The following is a 13050-nucleotide window of genomic DNA, read 5'->3' as shown; positions in this document are numbered from 1 at the left end:
AGGGTGCACTTGAAGAGGGCAGGGCACCCCTGGGGAAGGCTCTATTGCAGATTCCCTAGGAATTTCCCCAGGGAAGAGGTTGAGGTTGGTCCTCCTGGGCCAGCAGGACACAATGGAACAGCCACAAAGCAACAGGGCCTGTTCCAACCTGGGAAGCCAGGCCTCCCTCCTAGACACACATGTGCCCAAACGGTGCCACCAGCCTGCTTGTTTGTCTCAGGTCTCTTTGGCTTGTTGACTCAGCCAGGTTTAAAATCCTCAGAATTATAAGATGATAAACATATTCAAATCTGAAAGTGACTCAGTCTAAATCCGAGTGCTGCTGGCGCTACGCTGCATGTGTTCAGTGTGACTTCTTTCCCCTCTTCCTATTAAATAGTTACAACATCCATTTGGAAATTTTTCACCACCCACCTGCTCCAGACTGTGACTGACAGGATAAGAGTGGCCTGAGCCGCAGGGGATTGGAGCGTCAGCTCTTAGCATCCCCCCAAGGGATGTTCCCTCTCCTCCTCCACCAACTCCCTGTTCCATTTCCACCTCATTCTGAAGGTTTATCAGATATATGCGAAGAGGTCCCCAGAGGACGTGCACGCACTCCTGAGGTCCTTTGGCGCTGACTTTGTGATCCTGGAAGACAGCATCTGCTATGAACGCCGGCACCACAGGGGCTGCCGGCTGCGAGATTTGCTGGACGTCGCCAATGGACACGTGAGCAAGTTGCTTCTTCATTCATTTCCACCCGCCGTTCAGAGCGGGTGGAAATCCAGCAGGAATTTCAAGGGATGTCCATCACTTTAAATCATGTGGATAAATGACATTACAAGTCAGACATTTGCAGAAGTCCTGCTCGTCAGTGAGAGCGGGCGCTGGGCCAGGGCCCAGAAAGCTGCAGGTTCCCAGTTTGCCTCAGCTAGAGCACCGCTGCCTTGGGCAGGTTTGCCTGATATAGCCCTGTGCAAAATTTCTTCTATCTACAACACATCTGCCTCCAAGCACAGTGCTCCAAGCACACTGATCCTTTTGGCACATCTTTAAGTATCGGGCAGTGGGCCACATCCTGCTCCCCCTCGTCCACCATCCATACACAGCCTCGGGGTAGCCAATCTTGCCCTCCACACAGAACAAGCTGTGTCTCCCTTGGAGCTGGGCCAGGTCACAGGAAACAGGGTCTTTGTTCTTCAGGGATGTGATGTAACCGATGCTATAAAAGCTGACAGTGGAAACTAGCCTAAATCCAAAACCAGCCTAGGGTGCAGAACTGGGGCCTCAGATTCTTGCCAAGGAAAGAAATCAGCAGCCACTGGCTTGGATTCAGAGGGTGAGCAGAACGCACGCGTGTGGCAGGCCTGTGTGTTGCTCTTCCTCTTGACACTTGAGCTGGGGAATTTTCTCCAGTTGCTGTAGTTCTTTGCGTTTAACTTTTGTGGACAGGACAAGACAGTGTGCTTCTAGGAATGGTGGCTCAGTCGGCGTTTTAGTGCTGTGACAAACTCCAAGACTAAAAGCAGCCTGGAGAGGAAAGGGTTTATTCATCTTAACAGCTTACAGTCCACCCCAAAGGGAAGGCAGGGCAGGAACGGAGGCAGACACTGCGGAAGGACCCTGCTTAGCAGCTTGCTCTCCGTGGCTTCCTCGGCCGCTTTCTGTGCCATCCAGGACCCACACCCCAGGAGCAGCACCAGCCACGGTAGCCTGCTCCTTCCCACAGCGCTCGGCAGATGCCGCATTGACTTGATTGAGGCAGTCTGATGCTGGCGCCCCTCAGCTGAGGTTCTCTCTCAGATGAGTCCAGTTTTATCAATTGACAAAAGATTAACCGGGGGAACACCTGAGTTCTGGTTCTGATCTGTTAATGGCGACAAGTCTGATGACACAGAATTCTCTTTTCCAGCCTTGGAGGGAGGAGAGCAAGATAGACCATCTGATCTCTGGGTAGTGCTCACACTGAACTACCGTTTACCTGGTCAGCATCACTTCTCTAGGGAAGCCCAGGACCTACCTGCTTTTTGTTGGCTTTATAAATGTGACTTTTTTTCCCCAGTGGCTGTGGTGACAGATGCTTTCGATGTCAGCATTCATGAAGCTAGAACAGGGGGATTAGGAGTTGTAAGCCAGCCTAGCTTTGTAGTGAGGTTCTGTCCCCAAAAGCAGGATGTGGGCTGGACAGAGCGATGGATGCCTTTATTTAATCCCAGCACTCAGGGCAAAGGCGGGGATATATCTGGATTTCCAGGCTGCCTGGGGCCACAGAGAGAGACCCTGTTTCAAAATTAGAGCACTAAACAAAAGCCAGGATGGACGGGTAGATACGTAGGTGGGTGAATGGGTGGGGTGGATTGATGAATGGATGAGGGCTTACCTCCACCACTCACGTTGTATTTGGGTTTGTTTTCTTTTCAGGAGATGGATGGGCCGGGAGAGAGTGACCCTGACTTGAGACCTGCAGAACATCCTCGCTTCTGTGAGGAGATCAAAAGGAACCTGCCCTCCTACACTGCTCACTTCACTAGAGTGTTCCAGAACAAGACGTTCCACGTTTACAAACTGTCCAGAAGCAAGTAACCAGGCCCATTCTTAAAACCACCGTGCGTCTACAGCTGACAGAGTTGGCATCCGGGAGTCAGCAGTGGGCTTGGCATGCTGGGCGTGCAGACAGCCTACAGACAAGCCCCGCCATCGTCCTAAACCCTTCCACCAAGGCCAGTCTTTCCCAGCCTGGCTGTCTTTTCCGTGAGTGTTCCTAGCCTAACAGGTGCACCTGCCCAAGGCTGGCCGGGGATTTTGCCATTGAGGGAATCACGTGTGACCCTCTGGCGGCCTGGAAAATGAGAGCCTGTTTAAGATCTGAAATGCTTGTGCTTTTCAGTGAAGCTGAGCCAGCTGTGAGTGAGTGTAGTTGACAGGCTGCACAAGTCAGTGCCCGGCACCTCCTCGCCTGAGACTGGCGGCGGCTTTCTCAAAGCCTATTGTCCTGTCTTGTTAAAAGTTTGTAACATCTTCCAGTTTACCATGCTTTCCACACGAGTGAAGAAACAAATTACGTTAGGTCTATGAATCGTAACTATTCCATTCGTGCTCTGAAATGTCACATGTTCAGTGTGTCTGCAGACTTAGAGTGTGTGTTTTAATTCTTGGCACAGCAATCAGGGTGCTACCAGGCCAGTCATGGTGACACACTCCTTTAATCCTAGCACTCAGAGGCAGGGGCAGACGAATCTCTTGAGAGTTTAAGGCTAGCCTGGTCTATATCGTGAGTTCCAGGCCAGCCTTGGCTATGTAAAGAGACCCTGCCTCAAAGCAGCAGATGTCACAGGGCTTATACCAGAAGTCTGCGTGGGGAATCTAGCCATGCTTTTTAATCTTTCTTGCAAGTAAAATAGTTTTACTTTGTTTCCTACTCATTTCAATTTACTGGATTTGCAAAACTTTGTAACCTTGTGTGTTTTTAGCGTTTGTAATTTTTTCATAACCTAGAAACTTATAGTCTAAGGTTTTTAGGTTCTGTCTTTTGACTCCTTGAGTTCCATGTGGCATCTTCTTTTTTTTCTTTTCTTTTCTTTCTTTCTTTTTAACCTTAAGAAAATCAATAGCTTTATTTTTCCTCAATACAGAGCACAGTTATGGTAGGCCACCCTACATTTCTTCAGTATAGAGTGTACAAATATACACGGATACCTTACGAAAATCATTAGCTTTGTGTTCCCTCAATACACATTTAGAAAGTTAGGCTGAGGAGAGGTTTTGTGAAGTAAACTAGAGTATGTACAAAATCCGAGGAGTGCAGGATGGAAGCCCGGCAGCCTGCCCAGCAGAGGGGAGGCCAGGTCTTTGATGGTTGTGGAGGTCAGCTGAGGGGTCGTGGAGACCTTCGGGCTTCTACTGCTGACTTGTTCTTGACCACGATGAACTTGGTGAGGTTTCATTGATGTTCACTGCATCGTTGGCCATGAGCTGCATGACTTCCAGGGCTTCACTCTCCGTGCGTCCTGTGTCATGCTGCTGCTCCAAGTTCCATTCTCCTTGGCCCAGCGCCTTCTGAGACAGGCAGGGAGTGGCGGCTGCAACCTGAGAAGGCTGGTGAGAGTCCACTCCCTCAGACACTTGGCTGAAGCGACCTCCTGGCTTCTGAGGCCTGCCCTAGGAAGCAGAGAGGCAAAGGCCAGCCCAACTCGGGTGTCAGCTCTTTCAAAATCAGTCTCCATTTCTCGGATCTGGGAACCGGGGTAAGCATTGTCTGTGATGCACACAAAGTCTTCACTATTTGAAGAAAACATCTCCTCATATTTGGAAGCCAAGAGCAGAGCTGTGAGTGCAGCTAGCTGCAGCTTCTCCTGGAAGACTGGCTAAGCCTATAGCAACCTGTCCACAATGGCAGTGCAGAGGCCGGAGCTCGGAGTGGACTTGGACCAGCCATATGTCCATTTCTATCTCTTCCATCTGAGAAGTGTGGGTGCAAAACCTCAAGCTGCCTGAGGTACTGGTAGATGTCCTTCACGTGGTCACTGCAGGCTGCGAGCTCTCCTGGCCTCATTATCTGTATACTCAGTCTTGCAGAGCAAAGCATCAGAGAACGCTTGGCAGAGGCTCTCCTCCACGGAGACATCTTCAGGGACAGGCAAGGGTCTTTGGAGCCAGTGTCTCCATGTGTACTGGTTTCACAGAAGGTGCAGGTTTTGACCGTTTGTTGACATTGTCACTTAGGCGGGCTGAACTTGAACTTTGGCGTTGTGAGGTTTCTCAGCCACTTGGGTGGTTGTGGTTCTGGTTTCAACTTTATTTCCAGTTTCTTCTAAAACTGCCTGCCGGATAGTCACATGGCTCTTAGCTTTCAGATTAAGTCCTGTGTCAGGACTTCAAATCACTGGACACCATCAGGCGTCGGAAAAGCACCATGAGGGCTGCCCTGGGAAGTGTGGACGAAGCACAGCCACCGGGGTCTGCTGCACCATTTCCGTGTGGCATTTTCATACCCTTTGACCTGTGGTCTCCAGTCTTCCCTCAGCCCTGAAGACATCACGCTCCTCACTGACAGGTGACCAGGGCCCTCCCAGCAGCGCTCATTTGTAAACAGCAGGAGAGGGGTGGTGTACCTGCCCAGAGCTTCCGGATTGCTTGTATAATTCATTTCTAATGGCGAGGGCATGTGAGAGCTGCTGAGACAGGCATATTGTCCACTTAATTAAATCAAGATAGCTAATGAAATTAACTTTCTCTCCCGCTCTTGCCATTTAGAAGTGATTTAAGTGTTTCTCCCCACTTGTTAGTGCAATAAATCCCTTCAAGCGTCAGGCCAGAGAGCGCCACTCGCGCTGATGACTCGCTGTCCGGTTGTTGCTTAAGTAGCATTCACAGTGTGTTCCCATTGTCTCTTCAGGTACAGGGGTTTTGTGAAAAACTCATTTAAGTAAGACGCTGACAGTTAGGTTATTCAATTTAGGCCATTGAAACTTTGGAATCCTGCCTTTTCTGGACCCCTTAATGAGGTCGGAGACTGCTGCAGTTTGGGGTAACGCAGCAAGAAAACATGCTCCTCAGTGCTAAGAGTTTAATGAAGCCAGCGAGACTGCATGCCTGCTGCTGGTGGAGCATTCTGGGCCAGTGCCTTACTCCTAGGGGAAAGCAGGCGCGGGCAAGGCACATCGCGACTGTTACTTTGTGAGTGAGTTTGCAGTTGTTTTAAACATTCCTGTACGCATTTGTCTAATTGCTTGGTGTTTGGCGTCTTGGTATCCAAGAGCCATGGACTTAGACTTGTATGTACATCCTTACCGTGGTGATAGTCACGCTGGCCGGCGCGTGCCTTCTCCACGGCGCCATTGCTGCCAATCCATTTCCTAGACAACGAGAAGTGCCAAAACAGTCTTCCTATGGGCGCTCTCCCCAAGACACTGTGATATGTACAGGACAAGTTTTTACTCTTGGTGATCAAATCTTTTAGCAAATCATGTTTGATATTTTTAGCTCTGATTAAGACTAGCTTATGACCTTGTCTTCTGGCACGCAGGAGGAAAACAGATCTGCCCTTGGCTGTTGCCCCCTGCTGTGCGAGCTGAAGCCCGAGCCTTGGAGGCCTCATTTCTGCTGTGGGCCCCGGGCACGGCTGTAGTAGCACTCAGCTACCACCCTGAATAGAACAAGCACTAGGCTTTGCTTCCGAGTTCACAAAAGCACCTCTCAGTACAGCAGAAGTGCTCTTAATTAACTCCACTTCTGACTCCTCGGAGCCTGGCGTCTCCAGGGCTCTTGGAGCCACCTGCTGCAGTGTGGAAGATGGCCGAGGCCTCCTGCCTGCCTTCCCGGAGCCATGCCCCAGCAGCAGCCCACCCCCGGTCTCTGGGTGCGCACCTGCTTCCGATAGTGAGAGCAGAGCCTGACCACCAGAGAGCTGGGCGTGTGCTTGGCAGCAGAGTGTTTGCCTGGCATTGTACAAGGCCCTAGGCTTGATCCCCAGCACTGCAGAAGGAAAACAGACAGATAAAAAGGCACTTTTGCAAATATGTAAATCAAAGGCTTTGAGAAGGTGGGGTGCACATCAGAGTTGCTTTTAAGTTTAACCTGCTCGGGTCTGCAGAGCTGGCTCGGTGGTTAAGTGTGTTTGTCACCTGTGCAGAGGACCTTAGTTTGGTTCCTAGCACCTATGTTGGCCAGCTCCCAACTGCCTGTGACTCCAGCTCCAGGGGACCCAATGCCTTCTCCAGGCCCCTGCAGGCACTGTACTCAGTGCCCATTCCCTTACAAAAAGAAAAAAAAAATCTTTTATTTTTAAATAAAAATGTGATCAGGAAAGTTATTAGATATTGAGGGAATTAAAATGAAGGAAATGGCCGAGCTTAAAGTCCATCGGGGAATTGCCTTATGTGCTCATTCCACCTTTCCAATGTCTAAGCTGGAAGCTGGGCATGTGGCTCAGAGGTAGAGAGCTTGCCTAGCACGCACGAGGTCCTGGGTTCCACTCCCAGCACTGGGGAGAAGGCTCAGCTAACAGGAAGGTTCAAGAGTATTAGTCCCAAATCATGTTGCTGGTATGACTTATGCAAGAAATAGGGCTGCAGACAAGGACTCCCATGAAATTAGAGCCCCTGGCGTCTCATGAGAAGATTGGCGAGTGAAGGCACTGGTGTTCACTGCCTGCGACAGTTCTCTGTATTGACGTCAGTTAAATAGACAGTTACTGCTCCCATGCCTGGCAGAGTTCCGTGAGTAAGGAGGGTCCCGCCGTGTTATTTTAGATGTGTTAGCCAAGTGGCTAACTAAGACACTTAGTGGACATCGGGCCGTTAAAGAGGTATTTCCCAAAAACTTAGCTCGCCCTTAGCCAAAGTACACTTGAAGCGTTTGGTTTTAAGTCACAACTTGGAACCAGTAGAAGAGCAGTAAGTTGCTCTCGGATCCTGTCTGTTGGGCCTCGCGCCTGTGCGCTCCAGTCATGACTCACGCCTCGTCTGGGGGAGAGAGCTGGGCTGCTGTCAGGTTGGAGCAGCCGCTGACCTGCCTGTGCCCATTGCCAGTGTGTGGCATCTGTTGGGAAAACCTTACAAAGAACATTTCTAATTTGTTGTATATGGAGATTATATACAGAATAAAGCTCTTTTCAATTATCAAGGTGTCTTTTGTTGATGAGAAGGTCAGATTGATAGAGGTGGAGATCAGTAACCACCACTGAGGGCACATGGGGCTCTGTTCTGTGGTTCTTATTTATTCTCTTGCTCCCTCCTCCCTTCCTCCCCCATCTCTCTCTTTCTCTCCTTCCCTCCCTTCCTCCCCCCCTTCCCCTCCCGAATATCTTGCTATATAGCCCAGGCTGTCCTCAAACTCAGAATTCTCCTGCTTCAGCCTTCCAAAACTGGGATCACACGTCTACACCACCGTACCCACTTGTATAAAAACCTTTTTTAAAGATTTTTTTGGCTCCACAAGGAGAAAGGTAAAATATCTAAGCCCAGGAGGGTCCTGCAGAGATAGATGCATCAACCAAGGACCAAGCATGAAAAGGCCCTAGACCCCCTCTGCTCAGATGTAGCCTATAGGCAGCTCAGTGTCCATGTGGATTCCTGAGTGAGGGGAGCAGGGACTGCCTCTGTCATGAACTCAGTTGCCTGATCTTTGATCACTTGTCCCTGGTGATGCGACCTTGCCAGGCCACAGAGGAAGAAGATCCAGGCAGTCCTGATGAGACTTGACAAGCTATGGGCAGATGGTGAAGGAGGAGAACTCCCTGTTTCAGTGGACTAGGGGAAGGGGATGGGAGGGGTGGGAGAGGGAGGGACAGTAGGACTGGGGGGAGTTGAGGAAAGAAGCCTCGATAGAGATATGTCCTGAATAAATTGTGAAAAAAATAAAAATGTTTACCACCCATCAGAATGGCTAAGATCAAAAACTCAAGTGACAACACATGCTGGAGAGGTTGTGGAGAAAGGGGAACCCTCCTCCACTGCTGGTGGGAATGTAAACTTCTACAACCACTCTGGAAATCTATCTGGCACTTTCTCAGACAATTAGGAATAGCGCTTCCTCAAGAACCAGCTTTACCACTCGTAGGCATATATCTAAAAGATGCTCAAGTATACAACAAAGATATCTGCTCAACCATGTTTGTAGCAGCTTTATTTGTAATAGCCAGAAACTGGAAACAGCCCAGATGCCCCTCAGTTAAAGAATGGATACAGAAATTGTGGTACATCTACACAATGGAATATTACTCATCGATAAAAAACAAGGAAATCCTGAAATTTGTGGGGAAATGGTGGGAACTGGAAAAGTCCATCCTGAGTGAGGTGTCCCAGAAGCAGAAAGATACACACGGTATATACTCATAAGTAGATAGTACTCCAATAATACAGGATAAACATACTAAAATCTGTACACCTAAAGAAGCTAACCAAGGAGGAGGACTCTGGCTAAGATGCTCAATCCCCATTCAGAAAGGCAAAAAGGATAGACATCAGAAGAGGGAGAAAACAGGGAACAGGATGGGAGCCTACCACAGAGGGCCTCTGAAAGGCTCTACCCAGCAGGGTATCAAAGCAGATCCTGAGACTTATAGCCAAACTTTGGGAGGAGTGCAGGGAATCTTATGAAAGAAGTGGGAAATAGTAAGACCTGGAGAGGACAGGAGCTCCACAAGGAGAGCAACAGAACCAAAAAATTTGGGCACAGGGGTCTTTTCTGAGACTGATACTCCAACCAAGGACCATGCATGGAGATAACCTAGAACCCCTGCACAGATGTAGCACATAGCAGTTCAGTGTCCAAGTGGGTTCCATAGTAATGGGAAGAGGGACTGTCTCTGACATAATCTGATTGGCCTGCTCTTTGATCACCTCCCCCTGAGTGAGGAGCAGCCTCACCAGGCACAGAGGAAGACAATGCAGCCAGTCCTGATGAGACCTGATAGACTAGGATCAGAAGGGAGGAGAGGAGGACCTCCTGTCAGTGGACTGGGGGAGGGGCATGGATAGAGAAGGGGGAGGGAGGGTATGGGATTGGGAGGGGAGAAGGGAGGGAGCTACTGGGGGGATACAAAGTGAATAAACTAATTAATAAAAATATTTACTTGTTTTGTGTGTACGGATGTTTTTCCTGCACCTATGCTTGAGTACTGCATGGGTACAGTGCCCGAGGAAGCCAGAAGTGTGCTTCAGATTCCCTGGAACTGGAATCGACAGGTGGTTGTGAGAAGCCATGCGCATGAGGGGAAGCAAACCCTGGACCTCTGAAAGAGCAGCCAGTGCTCTTAGGTGGCCAAGGAGATGGCTGAGTGGGTAGAAAGGACAGTGAGGCAAGCGTGGAGATCCAGCTTTGACCGCTGGAACCCATCCAAAAAGCCAGGTGCAGGGCTTGGAGGCAGCTCAGTGCCTTAGAGCACCGACTGCCCTTTGAGAGGAGCCGAGTTGAACTCCCAGCTCCCACGTGGCCGCTCACAGCCACCCCAGCTTCCTCTTCTGGACTCTGAGGACCTGGATTTGAGTGTATGTACCCACACGGAAGATACGTATAGACACATAATTAGAAATCTAGACGGGCTGTATGCACTGGTGTGTGTGTGTGTTCCCAGAACACCTACAGCAAGATGCGGGGAGGGGCCGGGAGGGCCACGGAGATGCCTGGTGCCCAGCCAGCCCATAGTACACAGCACAGCCGTGGAATAAGTGACCCTACCTCTCAGTGTGGAAGGAGAGGACCAGCCCCAAAGGATGTCCTTTCCTTCCACTGGTGCAACACAGCACTCAAGAAACTGAGGCGGAGCCACGGGGGGAGAGGGAGGGAGGGAGAGAGAATAAAGAAGGAAACATCTTCCCATCAAAACCACCCTAGGGGCATAATCAGAACAGTGGAATTTTTCTAAAGGTTTATACTTCGATTGCCAGAAAAGATATATCTGTGGAGCTGGAGAGACGGCCCAGTGGTTAGGAACACTGGCCGCTCTTACAAAGGACCTGGGTTTGAGTCCCAGCACCCACATGACTATTAACAACTATCTGTGACTCCAGTCCCCAGGGCATCCGACACACGCCGTCCTCCGAGGGCGCTAGTCACTGAAGCGAAGCAGAGGCACACATGGAGGCGAAGCACCCATACATGTAAAATAAAGATAAATACATGTTAGAAATAAAAACCAAGCCGCATCTGTGTCTCTGTGTGTGAGCACGAGAAAGAAAAAGGAAGGCGGGGAGGGGCCGCTGACAAAGACTGACAGATTGCTTTCAGAAGGCCGTCACCGGGTGCTGGGTGTGATTGGCATGCGCAGAGGTGCGCACATGCCCAGAAGTGCATATTCATAAAGGACAGAAGTGGGTGATTGAGTGTGGCTGTGCGGGAGAGGGGAAGGGGCGCGGGAAGATGATTTCAGACCCCGCACAATAATTAGAACAGCAGTGTGCTAATTAAGACTCATAAATTGAATGAAACTATTAGCATTTTCCATCAGAAGAAAAGGTGGAGTTCTTTCCCCAGGAAATGACACCTGTGAACAATTATCTCTCTTATTATTGCGACGAAGATTATTTACATAAGCTGTGCTCGTCCACAGCGGTGTGGGGTTAGCACCTGATCTCGCTCTGAACCTCCTACCATGGCTGGGGTGCTCTGGGGTCTCTGGGTAGCCATCCTGGGCTTCCCTCTGCTGCTGGGGGACTATGGGTAATGGTCAGAGCCCTCTGTACAGTGGTCTGCTGTCTTGGTGAGCAGTGGCCTTGCTTGTTTGGTAAAGAAAATGTCTCAGAGTCTTTTTTTTTTCTTTTAGTGTGTTTGGGTGTGTGTCTGTGTACCATATGGGCGCAGCGCCTGCACACACCAGGAGAGGATGGCAGGCCGCCTGCAGCTGGAGGGACCCATGGTTTCGAGCTGCCGTAGAGGTGCTAGGAATCGAACCCAGGTTCCCTGCTAGAGCAGCCAGTGCTCCTAACCACTGAGCCACCTCTCCAGGCTAGATCTCAGTGTTTTCACACACAGGTCAGAACCTGTTCGGGTGCAGACATGGTGAATGTGAAAACTCACCTCGTTCTCCAAGCCAGGAGGACACCTGACAGTGAGGTGTTAGAGTAAAAGTAACCTGAATGAAAAAGAGGCTGAGGTAAGATGGCCACTGGAAGCTCAGGTCTACTCTATCTATATAGTGAGCTCCAGATCAACCTGAGCTAGTGTGAAACTATCTCCAAAACAGAAAAAAAAAAATCCCCTAGTTTTACTGAATAAAAATGGTGTGGCTGGGATGTGGCTCAGTGGTAGAGCCCCTGCCTAGAATCCCCCAGTGAGGGGCTGGGGTGTGGCTCAGTGGTAGAGCCCCTGCCTAGAATTCCCCAGTGAGGGGCTGGGGATGTGGCTCAGTGGTAGAGCATCTGCCTAGAATCCCCCAATGAGGGGCTGGGGTGTGGTTCAGTGGTAGAGCCCCTGCCTAGAATCCCCCAGTGAGGGGCTGGGGTGTGGCTCAGTGGTAGAGCATCTGTTCAAGGCCCCAAGTTTCATCCCTATAACTGTAAAAATTAAAATTGAATCAGTTATCATGACCTTCAAGGAAGGTCTGCTGGAGAGGGGTTGCTCAGTTACAGAAAACCTAGCCCAACTTGGCTTACACCATCCGTGGAGGTTTAGAGCACATTCAACCTATCAGATCTTCAGATAATGTTTAATGTCCCAGTTGACTAAGTTCATTCCTTGGTTTCCCTTTTTCTCCTTTCCTTCTTTCTTTTTTTCTTCCTGCATGTTGTTTTCCTCTGGTTTTTAAGCACAGGGTCTCTCTGCATAGCCCAGGTTGGCCTGGAACTCATGATTCTTGATCCTTACCCTCCTGAGTGCTAGGATCTCAGTCGTGTATGACCACCTGATACCTTTTGTGCTTTATAGGTTTTGAGTTCCCATCAGTGGACAGTGCAAATAAAGTCCATATTCTCACTGAGCTTAACCGTGAGAGGTGGAGGGTTAGCATTGGGAAGAAAAGGACAAGGAAGTGCCGAATGTTTGGAAAAAAGGGAAGGATTGTGAGACCATCTGCTCGTGCCTGAGAGGATGTTTACACTAATGTTTGAATGGACAAGATGAAGCCCAGCGAGTTAAGCTGAGTGAGTGGAGATGTTTCCATAGCCGGGTATCGTCAACCCTGTATCATTAGCAACTGCAAACAACAAAGACTGGAAACAGTCAGCCATGTGGTGCACACCTGTCATCCCAGCACTGGGGAGACTGAGGCAGGAAGACTCCATTCCAAAGAGTCAACCTGTACAACATAGTGAGACCTTGTCTCAAAATTCCAGGTCACAGATACATTGTTTCATAGGCCCCTAAACAGTCTCCAGTAGCATCTTGAATTGTGGAGTCATCAAGCTTGAGCTCATGTGCGTGGCACACAGTCACCTGCGGCCTGCAGTGAAGCAAGAGCTCAGTGGTAATGGGGGCGGGGCTGTAGTGGTGGGTTACTCCAGCTCCAGGAATCTGGCTCCCTCTTCTGGCCTCATTTGGCACCTGCACACACATGGCAGGCACACATAAACAATGATAGATAGATAGATAGATAGATAGATAGATAGATAGATAGATAGATAGATAGATAGA

The 13050-nt window shown here is 49.8% G+C and overlaps 1 protein-coding gene and 1 pseudogene across 1 annotated transcript in view; one reads left to right on the top strand and one right to left on the bottom strand.

The window, feature by feature from the left end:
* The window catches only part of Dpy19l3 (dpy-19 like C-mannosyltransferase 3), a 70071-nt gene extending 62469 nt beyond the window's left edge, over window positions 1-7602 (top strand). Inside the window, exons 18-19 of the mRNA XM_055594935.1 lie at window positions 553-711; window positions 2404-7602. Coding sequence (XP_055450910.1) covers window positions 553-711; window positions 2404-2565 — 321 coding nt within the window. The 3' untranslated portion in view covers window positions 2566-7602. The remainder of the gene's footprint in view (window positions 1-552; window positions 712-2403) is intronic.
* Window positions 3708-4971, bottom strand: LOC129667209 (G2/mitotic-specific cyclin-B2-like; annotated as a pseudogene).
* Window positions 7603-13050: the final 5448 nt, after the last annotated feature.

This window comes from Psammomys obesus, unplaced genomic scaffold, assembly GCF_907164565.1.
Source record: "Psammomys obesus unplaced genomic scaffold, mPsaObe1.curated_primary_1811, whole genome shotgun sequence".
Taxonomy (NCBI): domain Eukaryota; kingdom Metazoa; phylum Chordata; class Mammalia; order Rodentia; family Muridae; genus Psammomys; species Psammomys obesus.
This window is presented reverse-complemented; position numbering and strand designations above follow the sequence as displayed.